Below are 18,846 nucleotides of genomic sequence, written 5' to 3' on the forward strand. Positions count from 1 at the left end.
CTGTTCCCTAGGGAGAGGAACTATGCCGTGATAGAGAAGGAAGCGCTGGCCATCAAATGGGCCATAGACTCCTTACGCTACTTTCTTACAGGCAACACCTTCACGCTGGTAACGGACCATGCGCCATTGAGATGGATGCAGTCCATGAAAGATAACAACGCACAGATAATGCGATGGTACCTGAGCTTGCAACCTTTCCGTTTTGACATTAAACACAGACCTGGTAAAGATAATGTGAACGCGGACTGTCTTTCGCGGCTGCCGGGTGACGAGCAACCGGGGGGTGGACAGACCGTAGGAAGGGGGGAGATGTGTGACGGGGCAGAACCGCCCCGCCACTCGCAAGCGGTAGCTGGGACCGCGGGAGAGAGGGACGCAGACGCCGCAGCGCCGGAGGACGCAAGGAACGGGGACGGGGAGGCCGTGGCGCGTCATCACGGCGCACCCGGGAGCGTGGCGGGTGACGTCACGGGCGCGACAACGGAGGAGGGAGGGGGGAACCCGGAAGTGAAGAGGAGCAGAAAAGGGCCGGAACGAGAGCGGCAAGGGGGGAAGCCAGGAGGAGGAGAGGCGAGCCACGGGCAGAGGAGCCCCGAGCGGAGCGGTCCCGGACGGGAAGGCAGAGAGCGGAGCAACCCGGTAAGCGGGGCAGCGGCCGGCGGAGTGGAGTAGGACCCAGGGCGGGTCGTGTATCCCGGGAGCAGGTGCGTTTGGGGTACTACCCCCCTGCTACCACCGAGAGGCACGCTCTCGGTGTCAGGGCCCTGGGTCGGGGTCCGGAGTGAGGGCGGGCCCGGACCCCCCACTCCGCCAAGGAGGTGCGCGAGCAAGCGGTGCATTGGGCACTCCCTGACTGTAAACAAAACAGTGGGGGCGGCGAACTGGGGTCCCGCCCCGTGACAGCGGGCTAGAGAGGCCCCCTGTGGACAGGGACTGCTCCAGCCAGGCTAGAATGCCCCCCGACTCACGGCACGCCCCAGTGGGCTGGAGCAGCTCCCTGTTCATGGCAGGCCGATGGCCTTCTCCACCCCCAGCTGGTTAACTAGAACTGATAAGCATCTCTGGTGAACCATTCACATTCCTAACTGGAACCTTCCTAAAGGTTTCACGAGACTGTGCTTAGCATTAGCAACAATCTAAACCAGTGTTTCTGAAAGTGTACCACGGAAACACTTTCAGAAACACGTCAACTGGCTGCCCCCGTTTGTTTATGTACTGGCACCGTGGCCATGGAGCCTCGGCTCCCCTTGGCTGCAAAGGATGAAACGGAGCCAATGGGAGCCGCAAGGCTCTGTGGCCGCGGCAGCAGTACATAAACAAGCCAGGGCTGCCAGTTGAAGTGTTTCTTAAAATGTTTCTGCGGTGCACTTTAAGAAACACTGATCTAAACAATCTATCTAGGTATTTAACGTCACTTACCACCATGGCTTCTCTACACTTACAACCTACACATCTTAACCAAGCCAGTTTTAGACAAACTTTTAACCTGGGTTCTGCTAACAAGGTTTAAACACTGATCACATGACCTACTTAGAGACCTCAACCAACAGGAATTAGAGGGGTTTTGAAAAATAGTAATTAAAAAATAGCAAGGAATGATGTTAAGCCATGTTGGCAGAAAGTGTGGTTGGAGAGAACAAGGACAAGTTAAGCATATCCCATTTCTCGCTCTTCCCTCTTATACCTTCTGCCAGGAGATTATTGCCTTCTATTCTTTAGAAATCTCCCTTCTGGGAGCACCATGTCAGTATGCCAACATCTACTCTTTCACCAGTCATTTCCCATTTTTTGTTCAGGTTCCCTTGCTTACCAGCAAATGGTATTGCTATGTTAGTCACCACATCTGAATGCACTGGGCCATGCCATCCACATTAGCAACAACTTTTCCTATTTCAGGAGGATTCCTTGCTTCTTACTAACTTTGATAAACCCTTAATGACACTATAATTGCAGGGCTTCCAAATCAACTTTCCAAAAAACAATTATAATTTTCACAACTAAAAACAAAGAAAAAAACCCCAGGATCTTTGAGACACTGAAAGCTTTACCATTTTATATATCGTTTCAATATTCAAATGCAGAATGGAACAAATTATTCCAAGCAGGATTCACAATTGAGCAATAAGGTGTTCTGAGATAGTAGTTCTTTATCAGTCTGTTAATAGCAATGCACTGTCAGCCTTTACTGAAATGTCACTATTATAAATCTGTTCACTAGCACATTTATTTTGATGAGATATATTTCTAACCTGTTACCACCACCAATCACTGGGATTCCACACTCTCCCTGGATAACCTATTCCTTTAATTATCCTTACAGTTAGAAAGTTTTTCCTAATATCTAACCTAAATCTCCCTTGCTGAAAATTAAACCAATTATTTCTCACCTACCCTCAGTGGATATTAAGTACAAATGATTACCATCCTCTTTATTGTAGTCCTTAACATGTCTGAAAATTTATGTTCATCCTTAGCCTGCTCGTCTCTAAATTAAACATGCCCAGTTCTTTCAACATATTCTCGTAGGTCAGGTTTTCCAAGCCTTTTATCATCTTTGCTGTTTTCCTCTGGACTGTCTCCACTCTCTCTTTCTTAAAGTGGGTTGCCAAAACTGGATAGTGTAATCAAATGAGACCTCACCAGTGCCAAGTAAAGTGGATCAATTATTTCCGATATGATACATAATATACTGTGGTTAATATATCCCAGAATGTTATTTTTCTTTTCCAAAACAGCATCATATAAAACTATAGAAATGTAGGTCTGGAAGGGATGTCAAGAAATCATCAAGACCTCCTGCACTGAGGCAAGATCAGGTAAATCTAGACTCTCCATGACAGATGTTTGTCTTGTTCAACCTGGGTTTCCACAACCTCTTTTGGAAGCCTATTCCAGAGTTTAAGTACCATTATAATTGGAAAGATTTTCTAACTGAAAACACCTACCCTTAATCTACCTTGCTGGAGGTTAAGACCATTACTTCTTGTCCTACCTTCAGTGGACACTGAGAACAACTGACCACAGTTCACCTGTATAATAATCCTTAACACATCTGAAGACTTATCAGGTCTATCCTCAGTCCTCTTTTCCAAGACTAAATATGCCCACTTTCCTTATCCTCTTCTCATAGATCAGATTTTCTATTTTTTTACTCAATTTTGCTGTTCTCCTCTGGATTATCTATAGTTTAATCCTCGTTTCTAGTTATCTAGTATCCAGTTATCTAAAACCAGGCTGGCTATTCCTAGCAATCTTGTCCTCTAGGTGATGACAAACTAATTGTTTAATAATGAGTTTCATTATCTTTCCAGGTATCCAAGTCAGACTGACTGGTCTATCATTCTCCTTTGAAAAGATAGGTACTAATATCTGTCTTTCTCCAGTCCTTCATGAGATCTCAAACATAACTGCTAATGGTTCTGAGATTGCTAGTTCCTTAAGTACCCTAGGATGCATGTCATCAACATTAATACCTCTAATTTATCTAAATGAATGACAAGTTGTTGGCTCATTCAGTTTGTAATCCGTTATAACCGGGGCTCAACAAATAATACAATCTACTCGCCAATAGCGAGTAGATTGCAACCTGGAAGAGCTGGGTTCAGGCGATCTGCTCATGCGCAGATCGCCAGAAAACGTGGCTGGTGAGCAGGGCTCACTGTGGTTCGGTGAGCCCTGGTCATAACTATCAGAAACAGTTATTCATCATATCTACTCGTATTATTTGATTTTTCCTGTTTAGGTATAGGACTTGGTACTTCTATATAATTTTATCTTAATGATTTCAAACCAATGTATCCAGGTCATTTTGAATTCTTATTTTGTCTTCTAAAGTATTTGAACCCCACTCACATCAGTGCTATACACAATTTTTATGACTATATTCTCTCTAAAAGACAATGTCTATGCTGCTATTTTTATTCCTATTGTGTCTTATATAGTCATTTACTCTGGCCTGTATTTCCCTAGTTTGCCTATTATCTTCTTGGTGCTTCGAAACTGATTGTTCAGTAATTTGTTTCAGTATATTTCTGGGTGTCAAATTTAGAATAACTTGTCTATAATTCCCTCAGGGTCCTGCTTTTTAATCACAGATATAATATTTGCCCTTTTCCAATCCTCTGGGAACTCACTCGAACTCCATGAATTCTTGAAGGTAATTGCTAATAAGTGAGAAATTGTTTTGAGTCATTCCTAAGGTACTCTAGGTGAACTTCATCAGGTCCCACTGACTTGACTACATCTAACTCTTCTAAATATTCTTGAAACTATTCTTGCCTAAACTGAGCCTGTGTTCCTTTCCCTTTGTTGCTAATACAAAACAAACAGTGAATGCTACACAGCAAGTGTAGTCACCAAGAGAGAAGGAGAATCAGAAAAGATAGTGCTAGAAGCCAAAAGGAGGAACAGGGGGTAATTCTCACTGACCAAGCAGCAAATAAATCAAGGGAAACTAGAATAAAGCCCCTTAGTCTATGTCTATACTTGCCATATTAACATAACCTACCCTCCACCTCTCCTGTGACAGAGTCACAGAGTCTGGGTCTATAAACTCGGGCTCATGATATGGCATTAAAGTACACAGATGTTGTAGGGTAAACTGAGGCAGTCCATGGTATCTTGCTGAGAACTGACAACTCAAATCATTAGGCCAGGCCTGGAAAGCACAGACATCAGTTAAGTTGACCCTGGTCGTCCTGGCAACACATTCCAAAAGGACCTCACTTTGATAAGGCCGGTACCAAACAACCGCGCGGGATTCTTTTTCATTATCTGCTTGTTCCTAGAAAATAAGCTTGGATCCCAAAGATCGCGCCAAGGCAATACCACCCTTGCAGGAGACGCGTTATATTTCCGGCTGACAAAATGACCATCAACATGCCTTTGTTTATGTTGGCTCATTTAGCTTGTTAGGAATAACTACTTGTATTAGTGATAATATGTTTAATTGGCAATGGGAGGAGATACTGCGTAACTTTGTAGCTTATTGGCTCATGTGTATATCTCACTTCCGCTGCTAGACCTATCAAAACACTTCTCCTCCGTCCTTCTGCTACCTATATAATCTAATGTATATTTTGATTAAGTTAGTGCTCACCAGGTTAACCACTGATGAGTACTGCACCAGCTGTGTAAACCAAAAAATCCTCTGCTTGTTTTCACCTGCACTCAGCATGTCCAGAATCATTCCCTACAGATGTACCCTCAGGTCGGAGCTCAAACTCCAATACTGCCCTACACCTTGCCAGATTTCAGAGCCCAAATTCCAGCCTAAAAGAGAATGTTTATGCTGCTATTTTTAGTGCTGTGGAGCAAGCTCAAGTCTGCAGATGTGGGTTTCAAGGCTCTTTGCCTTGTGGGGGCGGGAGGTGTTTTTGTTTTGTGGGGGGCGGGAGTGTTAGACTCATGTACACAGTTAGAAATAATCAAGTTAGCTGGAATAAACAACTAGAGTAACCATATGGAAAATTAAAACCATACAGCTCTAAAGGGTTATAACATTTAAACAATTCAACCTCAGAAACTTCTTTCCCTGCAGTAGATTTTGCAGAAATCAAGAGTGGCCTTTTCCCATTACAACAAAACCTAAACAAAAACTAAACAGTACCCAATTCAAACATGGGCCTTCAATCCCAAAGGATTCTCTACCAAACAAACAACACTCATAGAGAGTTCATCCACATGTCAAACAGAAAAAAAAAGATCACTTGCCAGTAGCAAAAGAGAAAAATCAGATCATGACATAACTTCAGAAACATCCTACAGTATAAAATCTACAACAGAAGAATTACTGCTCCTCTTTCTTGAAAACATTCCCATGAACACAGCCAGATCAAACAGCCACCCTTTCATTTTCCAGAGCGCAGTTAGCCAATGAGGACTATGCTTTGGAATAAGTGCCACAGTTCTTGCAAAAGTACATTTACTCTTTTCTAAGTGGCAGTGCCTTTTATCAACAACATATTCACTTGCCTTATTTGCTCTATAGTTTTAATATAGTTGAACACTCAGAATTTTGGGGTTTGCCACAGAAAAACACTATATTCTGCTATATGAACGCAATGGAGGTCACTGATTTCTGGCAAAGCTTTTTCAGAACACGAGTATTTCTTCTTTGCCAGTTTTGCAACAATCATATGATGACCAAAAAAGCACAGCTAAATAACTGAAAAGTAAGTGATGAGATTTTTGATAACTTACTAAAGAGTGGAAATAAAATCCTTTCCCAGTCCATTTCAACACACAATCCTTACCAGTTTTTGATCCACAACAATATTTTGACTTACTTTATTTAGTAGCCTTTTGTGAAGGACATTGTCAAAAGCTGTTTGAAAATCTAAATCAACTATGTGAATCAGTTTTCCTTTATCCAGTACTAAATATTTTCCAAATATTCTAATACGTTAGAGAGACAATTTCCTTTTGCAGAAACAACGCTGAATAGACCATATTATCATCATGATTTCCAGGTATTTTATTATTCTACTATTAAATATTGTTTCAATCAATTTACCAGGCTTACATGCTTGTAATTCTCCAATTCATTCATTGAGTATGAGTCGTAAATATAGTATATGTCACTAAAAGATAGCTAATGTATTTTGTTTATACATATATTTTATATGTTGGTGTCTAAACTACTAAGAGAAATCACTTTTAATACAGTGTATTGACTTCTACGTAACTTTTTGAAGTAAATGGAAAGAAAGTTAATTTTTTGAGTGCACATAAATCTATTTTCCAGTTTACAATCTTTAACAAAAAGTTACATTGTTGGGGTTTCTAAGAAGCCAGGCTTAGTTTATGACCAATTGTTTGCCTTCAATCTTGTTTTAAGCATAAGTAGGTTCTTCCTGAACTCACAACAGGGGAAAAAACAACCCATGGAGTTAGTGAACAGCAGCACTATCACACAGAATGCAACTAAACAGAAAAAGCATTCATACTGTGCTCTGTAGTATAGCTCAACATTAAAGCTAACACTGTAAATAACTCTGTATTCTTAAAAAAGCCTTGTTAACCTCAAGACCTCTAAAGGAAACTCTTACAGATGGGCAGAAAAAATGAATGCTATTCCAAAACAAACAAACAAAAAACCCCACACTGTCACACATTTCCCATTTTTAGTCAGAAATAATATAACGTTAGTCTGCTTCCAACTCTACTGAACCACAGAACAGTACGAAGGCAGCATTTACAAGCCAGGTAAAGCTTATGCACAGATCACATCCGACTAACAAAACATGAGCCCAAAGCTACTTTTACTTTAAATTAAAAATAAGAAAATTGAACATAATGTATTTCACACAATTTTTAACATTATATTGGGAGCTGGGAGTGGAAGGGGTATTCTGAATGCAGGATTTTACAGAGAGTATGTGAAGACTATAACATAAATGAAGAATGGCTATACAAACCCCCAACCACCAATCTCACTGTTAAACCTGACTTCATAGGTATACAAAAACTTGATTACTGCTATAAACACCATCCCTGCTTTTAAATAAAGTAGAGGCTCTTAATGAACTAATCCCCTCCCCCCCCAAACAAATTAAACAATCTGAACTTTGCTTTTATGGGATTAATAATCCTATGCCATTTCAACCTGGTCTGTGGTATAAACACTTTTAAACTTTTTTTGAAAATGGAGAAAATTAAAGCAGCAGTATTAAAAAAAACTAATAAAAGAGAAAATCATGGCTATGCTTAACAGCTGAAGGGATAAAATTTAATAGAGAGCTCATATTATTTATATATCAGGTCTGGCCATTTTTAGGAAATACTCCAAAACCATCCTCTTCAAAGTCTTTCCACTCACAATGCTTCTAACTTCTACATCACAGTCCTTAGAGCTCTACCAATCAAAAAACAACCAGTGGGAGGAGCTGATAAAATTGTTAAAAAAATAACATTAACAAAAATTCCTAGCACAGTTTTACACTGAAATGGGAAGAAGTTCCATAAACGCCACTGAATCCACCAGGGACGTGTTTATTGCTGTAGATTTCACATAGAAGGCACTCAGATACTATGGTGATGGGAAGCAATATAAAATTCTAAAAATGATATTTAGAAAATTTTCAACACACTACCCTTCATATAAATACTTAACCCAATGAATCAGAAAAGCTCCTTTGGAATTTGACACAAATCCTCTTAAAATCTACTGAAGACTCCCACTGACTTCAATAGGCATTGGATGAGGCACTTAAAGAGTATTGTGCAGAGTTCTGACTTAGATTTTTTTTTGACAATTCTTAGCAGATGTATCTAGTTAACACAATTCCTCCTCACCACATGACTGTATTCTTATGTTCATCAGTCTGGTTTTTCACATCAGATCCCTCAACAGTCTGACAGCAGCAGTTTCAAGTGACCAGAAGGGAAGCCTTCCTTTCAAACTAATCCAGTGTTTCTTAAACTGTGTTCCATGGCACACCGGTGTGCGGCGAGGCAGTCAGAGGTGTGCCGCAGAGAACAACAGAGTTTAAAATGACCACCCTTAAAAGGACAGGCAACTCTCCCCTCCTTCTTCCCCCCCACCCCAATAACTTTTCCCCCAACTCTTTTTTTTTTTTTTGGCTTAACAAAAAAGTCTTTGGTGTTCCTCATTAAAAAAAAAATATTGTTTGCTGTTCCTCCATCTTAAAAAGTTTAAGAAACACTGAACTAATCCAATGGAGCCCATTTCTAATTATTTTGATACCAATGACGGGAAAGAACTTTCAAGGTGGTATTAAGACTAGCAGTTTTGACAATGTTCCCTAACCACTAGTAAATTTGCAACTGAAAGCTATTCTGGAGAATTGGATTCTATTCCTCCCTCTGCACAGAGGTGTTATGTGATGCCAATCAAATCACTGAAACCGAACCTTTCGCAGATGGTCACGAACTGTGTGTTCATCATTTTCTGAGTGACTGCCTTAAGACTCAGGGACTGATCTGCACAAGTGCCGAGCACTCAGAGCTGCTCTGGAGTCAATAGGAGCTGGCCTTCAAACACAGCATTTTAGAACACTCAGTAAGAAGTCTGAATAAGTGGGTCCTAAATGTCTCAGATTGGTCACTCAATGGATACTTTGACCTTATCTCTGCTTCAGTTTCCCAATTGTAAAACAGAATAGTAATACTATCTCATCTCACAGAGCTGTTGTGAAAATACATTCATCAGTAGCAAAATACAGGACTATGTAGCACTTTAAAGACTAACAAGATGGTTTATTAGATGATGAGCTTTCGTGGGCCAGACCCACTTCCTCAGATCAAAGAGTGGAAGAAAATAGTCACAACCATATATACCAAAGGATACAATTTAAAAAAATGAACACATATGAAAAGGACAAATCAAATTTCAGAACAGAAGGGGGATGCGGGCGAGGGAGGGAGGTAAATGTCTGTGGGCTAATGATATTAGAGGTGATAACTGGGGACGCTATCTTTGTAATGGGTAAGATAACTAGATCCTTTGTTCAGACTCAGATGTAAAGTGTCGAAACCATCTTGTTAGTCTTTAAAGTGCTACATAGTCCTGTATTTTGCTTCAGCTGCACCAGACTAACACAGCTACATTTCTATTACATTCATCAGTGTTTGGGATGCACCCAGATTGCACTATGATGACAGCCACAGGAAAGCTCATGGTGAAATTACTATAATTCTGTCTTCAAAGCAGGGTTTGAATAGTAACTCTAAAAAAGGCAAGGGATCACACTGAAAAAGTCAATTTACAGAGCTATCCATTAAACAAATACTGTACACCCTATGCACTGAATGAGGCAGGCTTCCAATGGGGGAGGGTGGAGGAAATGTAATTAAAGACTTATCTCAACACATATACACAAAAGGAGACCAAATTAAGAATATATAGGCAATCTTAACACTCACATTTCCTACCTTTTGAGTTCTGGACTTTTCAAGTTTAATAAAGTGCTTGCAATTTAGACTTTTCGACATAATATAAAATGAGATTCCTTGTGAAACACTTCACATGAAAAATCTTTACCCCAAAAGAAGTGTTGGCCTGAATGGGAAATCAAGCACTTAAAACCATATTGAAAAGCTTTTAAAATAGATCAGGTCTCGTGGATGCCACAGCAATGCATGCTGGCTCTACTTAGGAACATGGTGATGAGATAAGGCAGCACTGCAGGCTTACCTGATATTCATTTGGCCAGAAGGTGCTGACAGCCAGCTCAGCTCGAAGCCAGTCTTTGCCAGTGGAGCCTGTCACATTCCAAATGGGATTTGCAAGAGGTCCCTTATTCACCCTGACTAAGATGTTCAGTGTTCCAGGGCTCACTCCATTCTTGCTATATAAAAGGTAACTGAAATCAATGCAGTGTGTGTCATTTTCCTTCATCGTTGGAAGTTGGAGTCGAGCCTTTTCTCCAGGATCATGGTCTGAGGAATCCACTATCATGTAGGATCCTGGAGAGAGAGCGAGAGAGCGAGATGAAGATAAACGCACAGATTCAAACAGCGCACTCTAAAACAGAGGGAAAGAAGATTCATGGTATTGGCAAGTACTGATGTTCAAACATATTTAAAATCTCTCTCTATATATAAAAAAACATTTCCTGCGGGATGACAGATTGACGTCATGCATCACTCTGCGTCCCGCAGCCCCTCCCTCTACCCTCAGCCACATGGTCTTCCCCGTCCCCCATGCTATTTTGCGGATGTGGACCATTACGCCTTGCTGAATTTTCCCAGAAGTTTCAAATGAATGCACAAATCTTGTTTTCACTTCCCATCTCATACTTTTGAGTTGTACTCTTTTTGTCGTTTAAGAACTGCTACATTTCATGCCAAAGATGATTATGTTTCAGTGGAGAGTGAAATGGACCATCTCTTTTGTTTGTATGATGGTCCTGAAGTATTTTGTGATCCTGTGGGATGAAGGGCTTTACAAATCTAAGTTATTTTAAGGTACCTTTATGGTCTAAAAAAAACCTTAAAATGGCATTGTGGGGTTCTAAATTCATATAATCTTTGGATTCTTGGGTCAAAAGTTGCTCAATCTAAAACTATAAAAATGGGTTTTCTAACTAATATTTCAGCATCTCAGCCTGGGATTTGAAAGCCAAATTTACGTTGTTCCTAACATACACTACTAGAAAAAAAGGTTCTGCTGTCCAAATTACATGCTCCATTACACTTGTGTGACACACTTCTCTGCAATGGGGATCCAAAAGTGCAACCAACCAGAACTTATCTATCGAGCAAAGACACTGAAAAGTGGCCTTATATTAAGCTAGACTGTGCAACCATTATTCAAGTTTATCACCATTTATTCACACAAGGAGCCCCACTGCCACACTTTGACCTGTAATGTGTTCACTACCATTTCTTTTGCTATTTTAGGAATTGGAACTAAGAAATCTTGGTACAAAAAATAAATTAAGATTTTGTTCTAAAGCACTGACACACATAGTCAGTCCCTCAACCAGCTATACTGATTGGACTGGCCTCTTAACAAAATACCTTCCATGTTTACATTTACTTTAAAAATATTTTTAAATGAGGAGCAAACAATGACCATTTTTCCAGCAGAATAGAGATTTTATTGAGCATTCTGAAAGCTACCTCATGGGAACAGATCCAACCCATTCTGACTTTACTTACACACTCAGGGAAGCAACATGAGCTTAAGTGAGAACTGTAGTTTGCTGCATATTCAGTGTAACAATAGAATAACTGAAAAGCAAAAATGTCAAACTAAGTCATGCATAACTCATCAGTGGTACAAATAATTATAGTATAGGTAATAAAAAACCCAAAATATATTAACAGTTTATCCTCTTCAGTATTAAGAACCCCGCTATTAAGCTTTGGAAATTCCAAAGCCTTACAATCTTTCCACATATAGCTATTGTATAGAACTCATCTTCGCTTCATTTTTCAGCATTTAAAAATACATAAGACCAAATCTGCATACATTTATTTACATATGTTCATCCTCCCGCACAACATGAAATGCTCCAGACAGCACTTGTAGCCATTTGTCCCAAAGCCAAAGCATCTGTTCAGCATCTTGCAAACTACTTCTCCCCCCCCTCCACTTTTAGCAGATGTTATCCCATGAGAATGCAGAACCCTCCAACCACCACTTCCTAAACTGCTTTAGGAAAACTGAAATTCCAACGAGAATTCAATGCCAACATAAACTCAATTGTCTTCGAAAAATGTTGAGGGGAGAGATAAAACAGTACCTTAAAACGAGGTTAAACTTGAACACTAGGTAATTCCCTAAATTAATTTTCAAGCAAAACACACACACACACACACACACACACACACACACACACACACACACACACACACACACACACCCCAGAAATCCACATTCAAAGAATTTATTCTATCCAGTGACTACTTTTTTTTTTTTTAACAATGCCAACAGCAATTTATTGTCCTCCACACAAGGTTTATAATCAAAAGTCTGTTAAAATGCATGTAATGTGTCTGTAAAGAAATCACCGAATCATCAACTTGGAACCTGATTAGCTGGGGCAGGGTCATGCTATTAGCCTAGAGCAGGGGGCTGGACTTGATGACCTTCTGAGGTCTCTTCCAGTTCTATGATTCTATACTGGTGAAATCTAGGATATTGTAAGCACTAGGATTGCCAGATGCCTGGTTTTCAACTGGAAAGTGCAGTCAAAAAGGGAACCTACGGGTGCCAAGTGAGAAGTACTGACTGGACGCAAAAATCCAGCATTTGCTCTCCTGACCAAAGCATTAGCGGAGATGCCGGGTCCTGCCAGTTCCTGCTCAGCCAAAGCCTCCTCCAAGCTGCAGGCAGTCTCCTTGTCAGGCTGCATCAGCCCACAGCTCAGCCCAAAAGCAGAGGGAATCGAGCTTTTTTGTGAGGGAGTGGGGAAAAAGAGACAATGCAGAGTGGGAGGGGAAAAAGAGGGACTAGGCCAGCAGTTCTCAACCTTTTCCAGATGGGGACCCATTTTGACCATTCAGGAAGACTTGGTGACCCAAGGCAATTTAAAAACGGGGGGGGGGGGGGGGGGGAGGGGGGAGAGCAGAGCCACCTGGGGAGACACTTGGCGACCCTTTTGAAATATAATGGCGACCCATATTTGGGTCCCAAACCATAAATTGGGAAACCCTGGGCTAGGCAGACCAGGGGCAAGAGTCCACTTACCAGCAATTAGAAAGGTGGCAACCCTAAACTTTACCCACATGGGCAATCCCCATTGAAGACAACAAAACACACAGAGAACTCAGTAAGACCACTCAAGTGTGCAAAGAGCATATATACACGCTTAGGATTGCCAGATGGCTTCAACAAAAATACCGGACACACATGACATTACGTCACAATCTACATTACATCTTATTTAGAAAATACGGGACATTTATATTTTCTCATTAATATTTTCTCAATTTGTTTCCCCAAACAGAAAGCTCAAATACTGGACTGTCCGGTTCAAAACCAGACACCTGGCAACCCTATACACGCTTGCAGAAACAGCACACTCTACACCTATGCAGAAGCATACATGTTATAAGCATCATCAGTTATGAAGTAAAACTGGTAGTGTTAGAAAACAGCTGTAGCAGTTTTTGAAAAAAATTAAACTAACATTGTGAACACATTTCATTCCTTTATCATATATCAAAGATGTAATTTTTGTTGGGTAGGTAATAAACATCCCCATAACATCCCCTATCCAAATACTGTTAGCATACAAGTAATGAGATTTTTGAAGTTAGGGATATTGAGCTGCACATGCAGATTAGTGCACCTGAATAAGTCAGGTATTTGCATGTTCCCAGGGACAAAAAGATACCTACCTAGCCCTGTGCAGGGGCAAATAGCAGTTGCATAAGCACATGAGGGCTCACAAGCACAACTGTACATATCTACCTTTGAAAATTAAACCCACAGTTGTTTAGCACGAAAAGACAATAGATTTAAGTTCATTATTGCTTTTAATAAAAAATAATGCCAAATTTAACAGGACCAAATAATACCAATGAACAGGGCAATAAATAATGGACATATTGACTGGAACTACTGTGAAACTAGTAAAGTAAGTGAGAAAGGGGATGTACCTCAAATGATCAATTTTAAAAAAACAGATTACATAAATACTAACTACTGTATAGAGCACATTTTACAACAGAAGACAAAATAGCCTGGTTGATTTAGCCTAACAAAACTCCTCTCAGTATTGCACAAGACAAAATAAGTATAAAATGGTATATAATACATTTATTCTGGAAATTAGACTAAGATTGTGTGAGATTATGGAACAGCTTCCAAGTAGGACTACTGCATGTAGACAATCCAACTTATTTTAAAATGGACCTTGAGAAACTTATGAATGGGAATATATGATGGATTGCACGCTATATAGCAAAGGAATGGACACAATGATCTAGGAGTGCCTTCCAGTCCTATTGCTTATGTCAAACAAAGGAGTAATGAGCGGATAGGAAATCAAGAAGCTGTACAAAAATCCTTTATAGTACCTGACTTATATGAAGTAGGGTCAAAGTCATATGGCTACCAATCCATAAGACCAGTAAAATAAAACTGCCAATTTTCAAACCCACGAATTTAGAGCTATTGTTATATGTATGATAGTTAACAGAACTGTGTGAGACAGCTGAATGTTTTCGTTAATAAAACGTTAGTCTGCACTGTCAAAAAAGGTGTGCATTTACCAACTTATATTAACCATCTTGCTACAAGATACGCCACTCGTGGTAGCAAAGACAACTTCTGTTAAACATTAAAGAGTATGTTCATTTTTCTTCCCTTAAATCAGAAATGAGGCGTGAAGAATATCTATTAGGACATCTGATCATACTCTGCGCCAGTGAAGTACTGTTCCGATGTTGGCCAGGCCATTTTTCTGTTACCACTTTTTCTGTAGGACTACTGCAAAGTCCATCACATCCCACTGTCAGGTATTTAGTTTGACTTCCACTGTACTACACTGCCTTGGTACCTCTCTACACATTCTTCCTCATCCTTGACATGCTCTTAAATACTTTTAGGTAGCTTTATCCTTCCTCCATCATATTTAAAACACTGTTTTGCCCAGTTATATTTTCATAATTATTTCCCTTTGCACCTCTGAACTACCTCCAATTTATAAGTCTATTAATGATCCATAATATAATCACCCTCAATGAAGTACAACAAAAAGGTTAATACAATTATCTGAATCATACAAAGAGCCTTAGTGAGACTGAACTTGAAATTCAGATCTAGAAGTTTCAGATACATAAATATTGTAATTGTTTTCATCATGCTATTTTAATCTTTAACCCATTTGAAAACCACTATGCACAAATGGAATAAAGTGGATCCATACTATAATCAGTTAACTGGAAAAAGCCACAGAGTAGTGGAGGAAACCCTGTAGAACACTAAACACCTTGGGAATGGAGATTTCCATAGCTCTGATATGTTCGTACCCCTGAACTAATAACAGTTCAGGTTTCAGGTCCAACAGCTGACACTCAAGGCCAGGCTTCCGCAGCAGCTGAGCTTCCTACTCAGTGCCCGCATAAGTCTGCAAGGTGGTGTCCCAGTGCTGCTCTTACTGTGCTGGTTTTAGCACCCTTCAGCTGACAAGTAGCTGCCACAGGTAAGGATAGGGATGGGTACAGGCTGCCCAGATGCAACTATCTTTAAGATGCAATGCAGGCATACTACAGTGCCTGCTTTTTTTTTTTTAAAAAACTTGGTGGGGGGCAGGGGATCATCCCCACTGCATTACTTCTGGTTCCACACAGTGTCTGACCTCCTGGTCAGTTCATAACTCTGGTGTTCATATCGTTACGGTTCTACTGCAGGGGAGAGCAAAACAAGGCCTGAATTCAGCCCACCCAACATTTCTACCCAGCCCACCTAGCCTAGCATACTTAAAGCTGGCACTGTGCTCAGCTGTCTCTCCTCTCACCTTGCTCTGTTGCCTAGCTGCTCCCAGGACTCTCCTGCTAATTGTGGAGGGAGGGGGGAGAGAGGACAGGAGGGGAATGTTGATGTCAGGGTGTCCCTTTCCACAACTCCTGCTCTGCAGAGATTGGGTACAGGGACATAGAGGAGAGCTGCTCCAGACTCAGATAAATGCTTCTCAAAGAGGCAGTGCACTGTTCCTCATTTCTCCAGCAACCAGCTCTCACTTTCCCATACATACCCAGTCTTTTTGCCACATACACCAGTCTGTGTTACACACTGTCTACCTCACACGGACACCATCACTGTACAATGCACTCTCCCAGTTTCCGTGCCACCGTCATACACACTCAAACTGTGCCATAGTCTGTGTCTGTCTGTCTCTCGCTCATGCATGTGCGCGCGCGCACACACTTTCTCTGGTGCTCAGCTCTGTGGCCTGGAGCCACCCTGATGACTTCCCAACATTTCTGACGTGGAACCCCTGCACAAATTATTGCCCACCCTGGTTCAACTGTGTATCGTAGAACACAAACCCAGAAGAAACTCTTGTGATTAGTTTATCTCATAGACTCATAGACTTTAAGGTCAGAAGGGACCATTATGATCATCTAGTCTGACCCCCTGCACAGTGCAGGCCACAGAATCTCACCCACCTCTCTTAGAATAATCCTCTCACCTATATCTCAGATATTGAAGCCTTCAAATACTCTGAAGACCCCAAGATGCAGAGAATCCTCCAGCTGTGATCTGTGCCCCATGCTACAGAGGAAGGCGAAAAAACTCCAGGGCCAAAAACTGACCTGCTGTATAAGACAAGCATACAACTCCCCTAAAACAATTCCTAGAAAGTATCTTTTCAGAAAACAACAAGTAAGCTGAGGTGTTAAATGCTTATTTTTCTTCATTAAAAAGGTAGACTGCAGTCAGATTGTACAGGCAACCAATATTCACAACAAGAGGAAAAACACAATCCAAAAGAGGGGGGGAAAAAAGGCTAAAGAATATATAGAGAAGTTGGATGTCTTAGCCTAGCCAGATCAACTTCACCCTAGAATAAATAAGAAACTAGTTGATGTAATCCTAGAGCCATTACAGAATCTCTTAGGGTATGTCTACACTGCATTCCTCTTTCGAGAGAGGAATGCAAATGCAGCCAAGAGCAATTGCAAATGAAGCGTGGATTTGAATTTCCCGTGCTTCATTTGCATAATCGCGGCTGGCTGCTTTTCCGAAATGCGGCTATCTCAAAACAGGATATTTCGGAAAAGCAGCCAGCCACGATTATGCAAATAAAGCACGGGAAATTCAAATCCGCGCTTCATTTGCAATTTCGCTCAGCTACATTTGCATTCCTCTCTCGAAAGAGGAATGCTGTGTAGACATAACCTTGGAGACTTCATGGAGATCACTCCGCACCAGCTCTTCCAGGGTGTAATCTACTCGCCAAGGGTGAGTAGATTGCACTATTTGTTGAGCCCTGGCAATTATAGTACCTTGATTTAAAGAGGAGAATAAAGAGCACCCAGGGAATTACAGACCTAACTGGAACACCTAAAAAGATACTGGAACAAATCACAAAATTGATGTGGAAACACCTATAAAAACAGGTTCTACAGAAAAGTCAACAGATTTGTCAAGAACAAATCACGCCAACCTAATTTCTTTCTTTGATAGTGTTACAGCCCGAATGGGATGAGGGGAAGCGGTAGATGTGATTTATCTTGATTTTAGTAAAGCTTCTGACAGAGTCCGACATGACATTCTCGTAAGCAAATCCCTGAAATGCTCACTAGATGAAGTAACAGAAGGCGGGTTAATATCTTAGCACAGGGGTCACCTCTAGCCTTTCATTTCTACAGTTCTCTATGAAGAGTGTCACATATCTTTCCGAGTCCATAATTATGATGAAAGAATCGTTAACAGTAATATAAATATATATATTTAAATAGAAAATAATAAAAAGCATTCACAGCTTTTTTCCTAGATACAAAGAAATCCTGATAATTCACAGTTCGTGGGTGGCACACAACAACAGAATTTCTTTTTCTCCCCTTATCTCCTCCAGCTATGGATATGTAGATACGTGTACTGGGAATGCATCTGCTCTTCCGACATTTTTTATGAAAGAGCAGATACACTCTTTCAGAAACCCTGTATTCCTCGTTTTATTAGGAATAAGTGCTCTTCCGAAAGATTTGGTTTTTCCGAAATTTGGCCCATTGTGGACTGGCCAAATTTCGGAAAATCCTCTTCCAAAAAAATAACCTGAAAAAGCAGCAATCTAGGCATAGCCTCTGATAGAGTTCTATGATAGATAGCATCCTATAAAATCGTGTCCCACATGGAAAAATGTAAAAAAAAATTCCTGACATAACCAAAGATATAGAGGTTACCCAATAAAATTAAGAGGCAGCGGGTTTAAAGCAAACAAAATGAAGAATTTCATACAACACACAAAAACAACAAATAGTACAGTAGCACTTAAAAGACTAACAAAACATGTAGACAGTATCATGAGCTTTCTGAAGAAGTGGGCTGTGCCCATGAAAGCTCATGATACTGCCTACATGTTTTATTAGTCTTTAAAGTGCTACCATACTATTTGTTGTTTTTTTAAGATTATCCTGTACAGACTAACTCGTAAAAAACAAGTAAGTCTTTTAGGAAAGTGTCAGTGAGGCCACCAGTGAGAGTGAAGCTCACAAAAAAACGTGTTCTGAGAAACCCCATATTGGAACATGCTCACTTACACAGCCTTTTCTAGCAGACCTTAGAGAAAAGGGCCAGAAAACTCAAGAAAAGGTTGTATCAGCCATTGAAATCAAATTCCCTGCTGCAGGTCCCACAACAGGATCTTTCTTTTTAAGAAAGTAAAGAGAAAAGGGGAAAAAATGGCACTACTTTGAGTCAAG

The 18,846-nt window shown here is 40.6% G+C and overlaps 1 protein-coding gene across 7 annotated transcripts in view; it reads right to left on the reverse strand.

Moving 5' to 3' along the window:
- Positions 1-18,846, reverse strand: part of PTPRK (protein tyrosine phosphatase receptor type K) — a 588,884-nt gene that overhangs the window by 378,546 nt on the left and 191,492 nt on the right. For all 7 annotated transcript variants that reach the window (XM_075924132.2, XM_075924131.2, XM_075924133.2 and 4 more), the window contains exon 3: positions 10,157-10,428. In XM_075924132.2, the coding sequence (XP_075780247.1) occupies positions 10,157-10,428 (272 nt within the window). The remainder of the gene's footprint in view (positions 1-10,156; positions 10,429-18,846) is intronic.

The sequence above is a fragment of the Pelodiscus sinensis genome, chromosome 3, assembly GCF_052426305.1.
Source record: "Pelodiscus sinensis isolate ZL-2025 chromosome 3, ASM5242630v1, whole genome shotgun sequence".
NCBI classification, from domain to species: Eukaryota; Metazoa; Chordata; order Testudines; family Trionychidae; genus Pelodiscus; species Pelodiscus sinensis.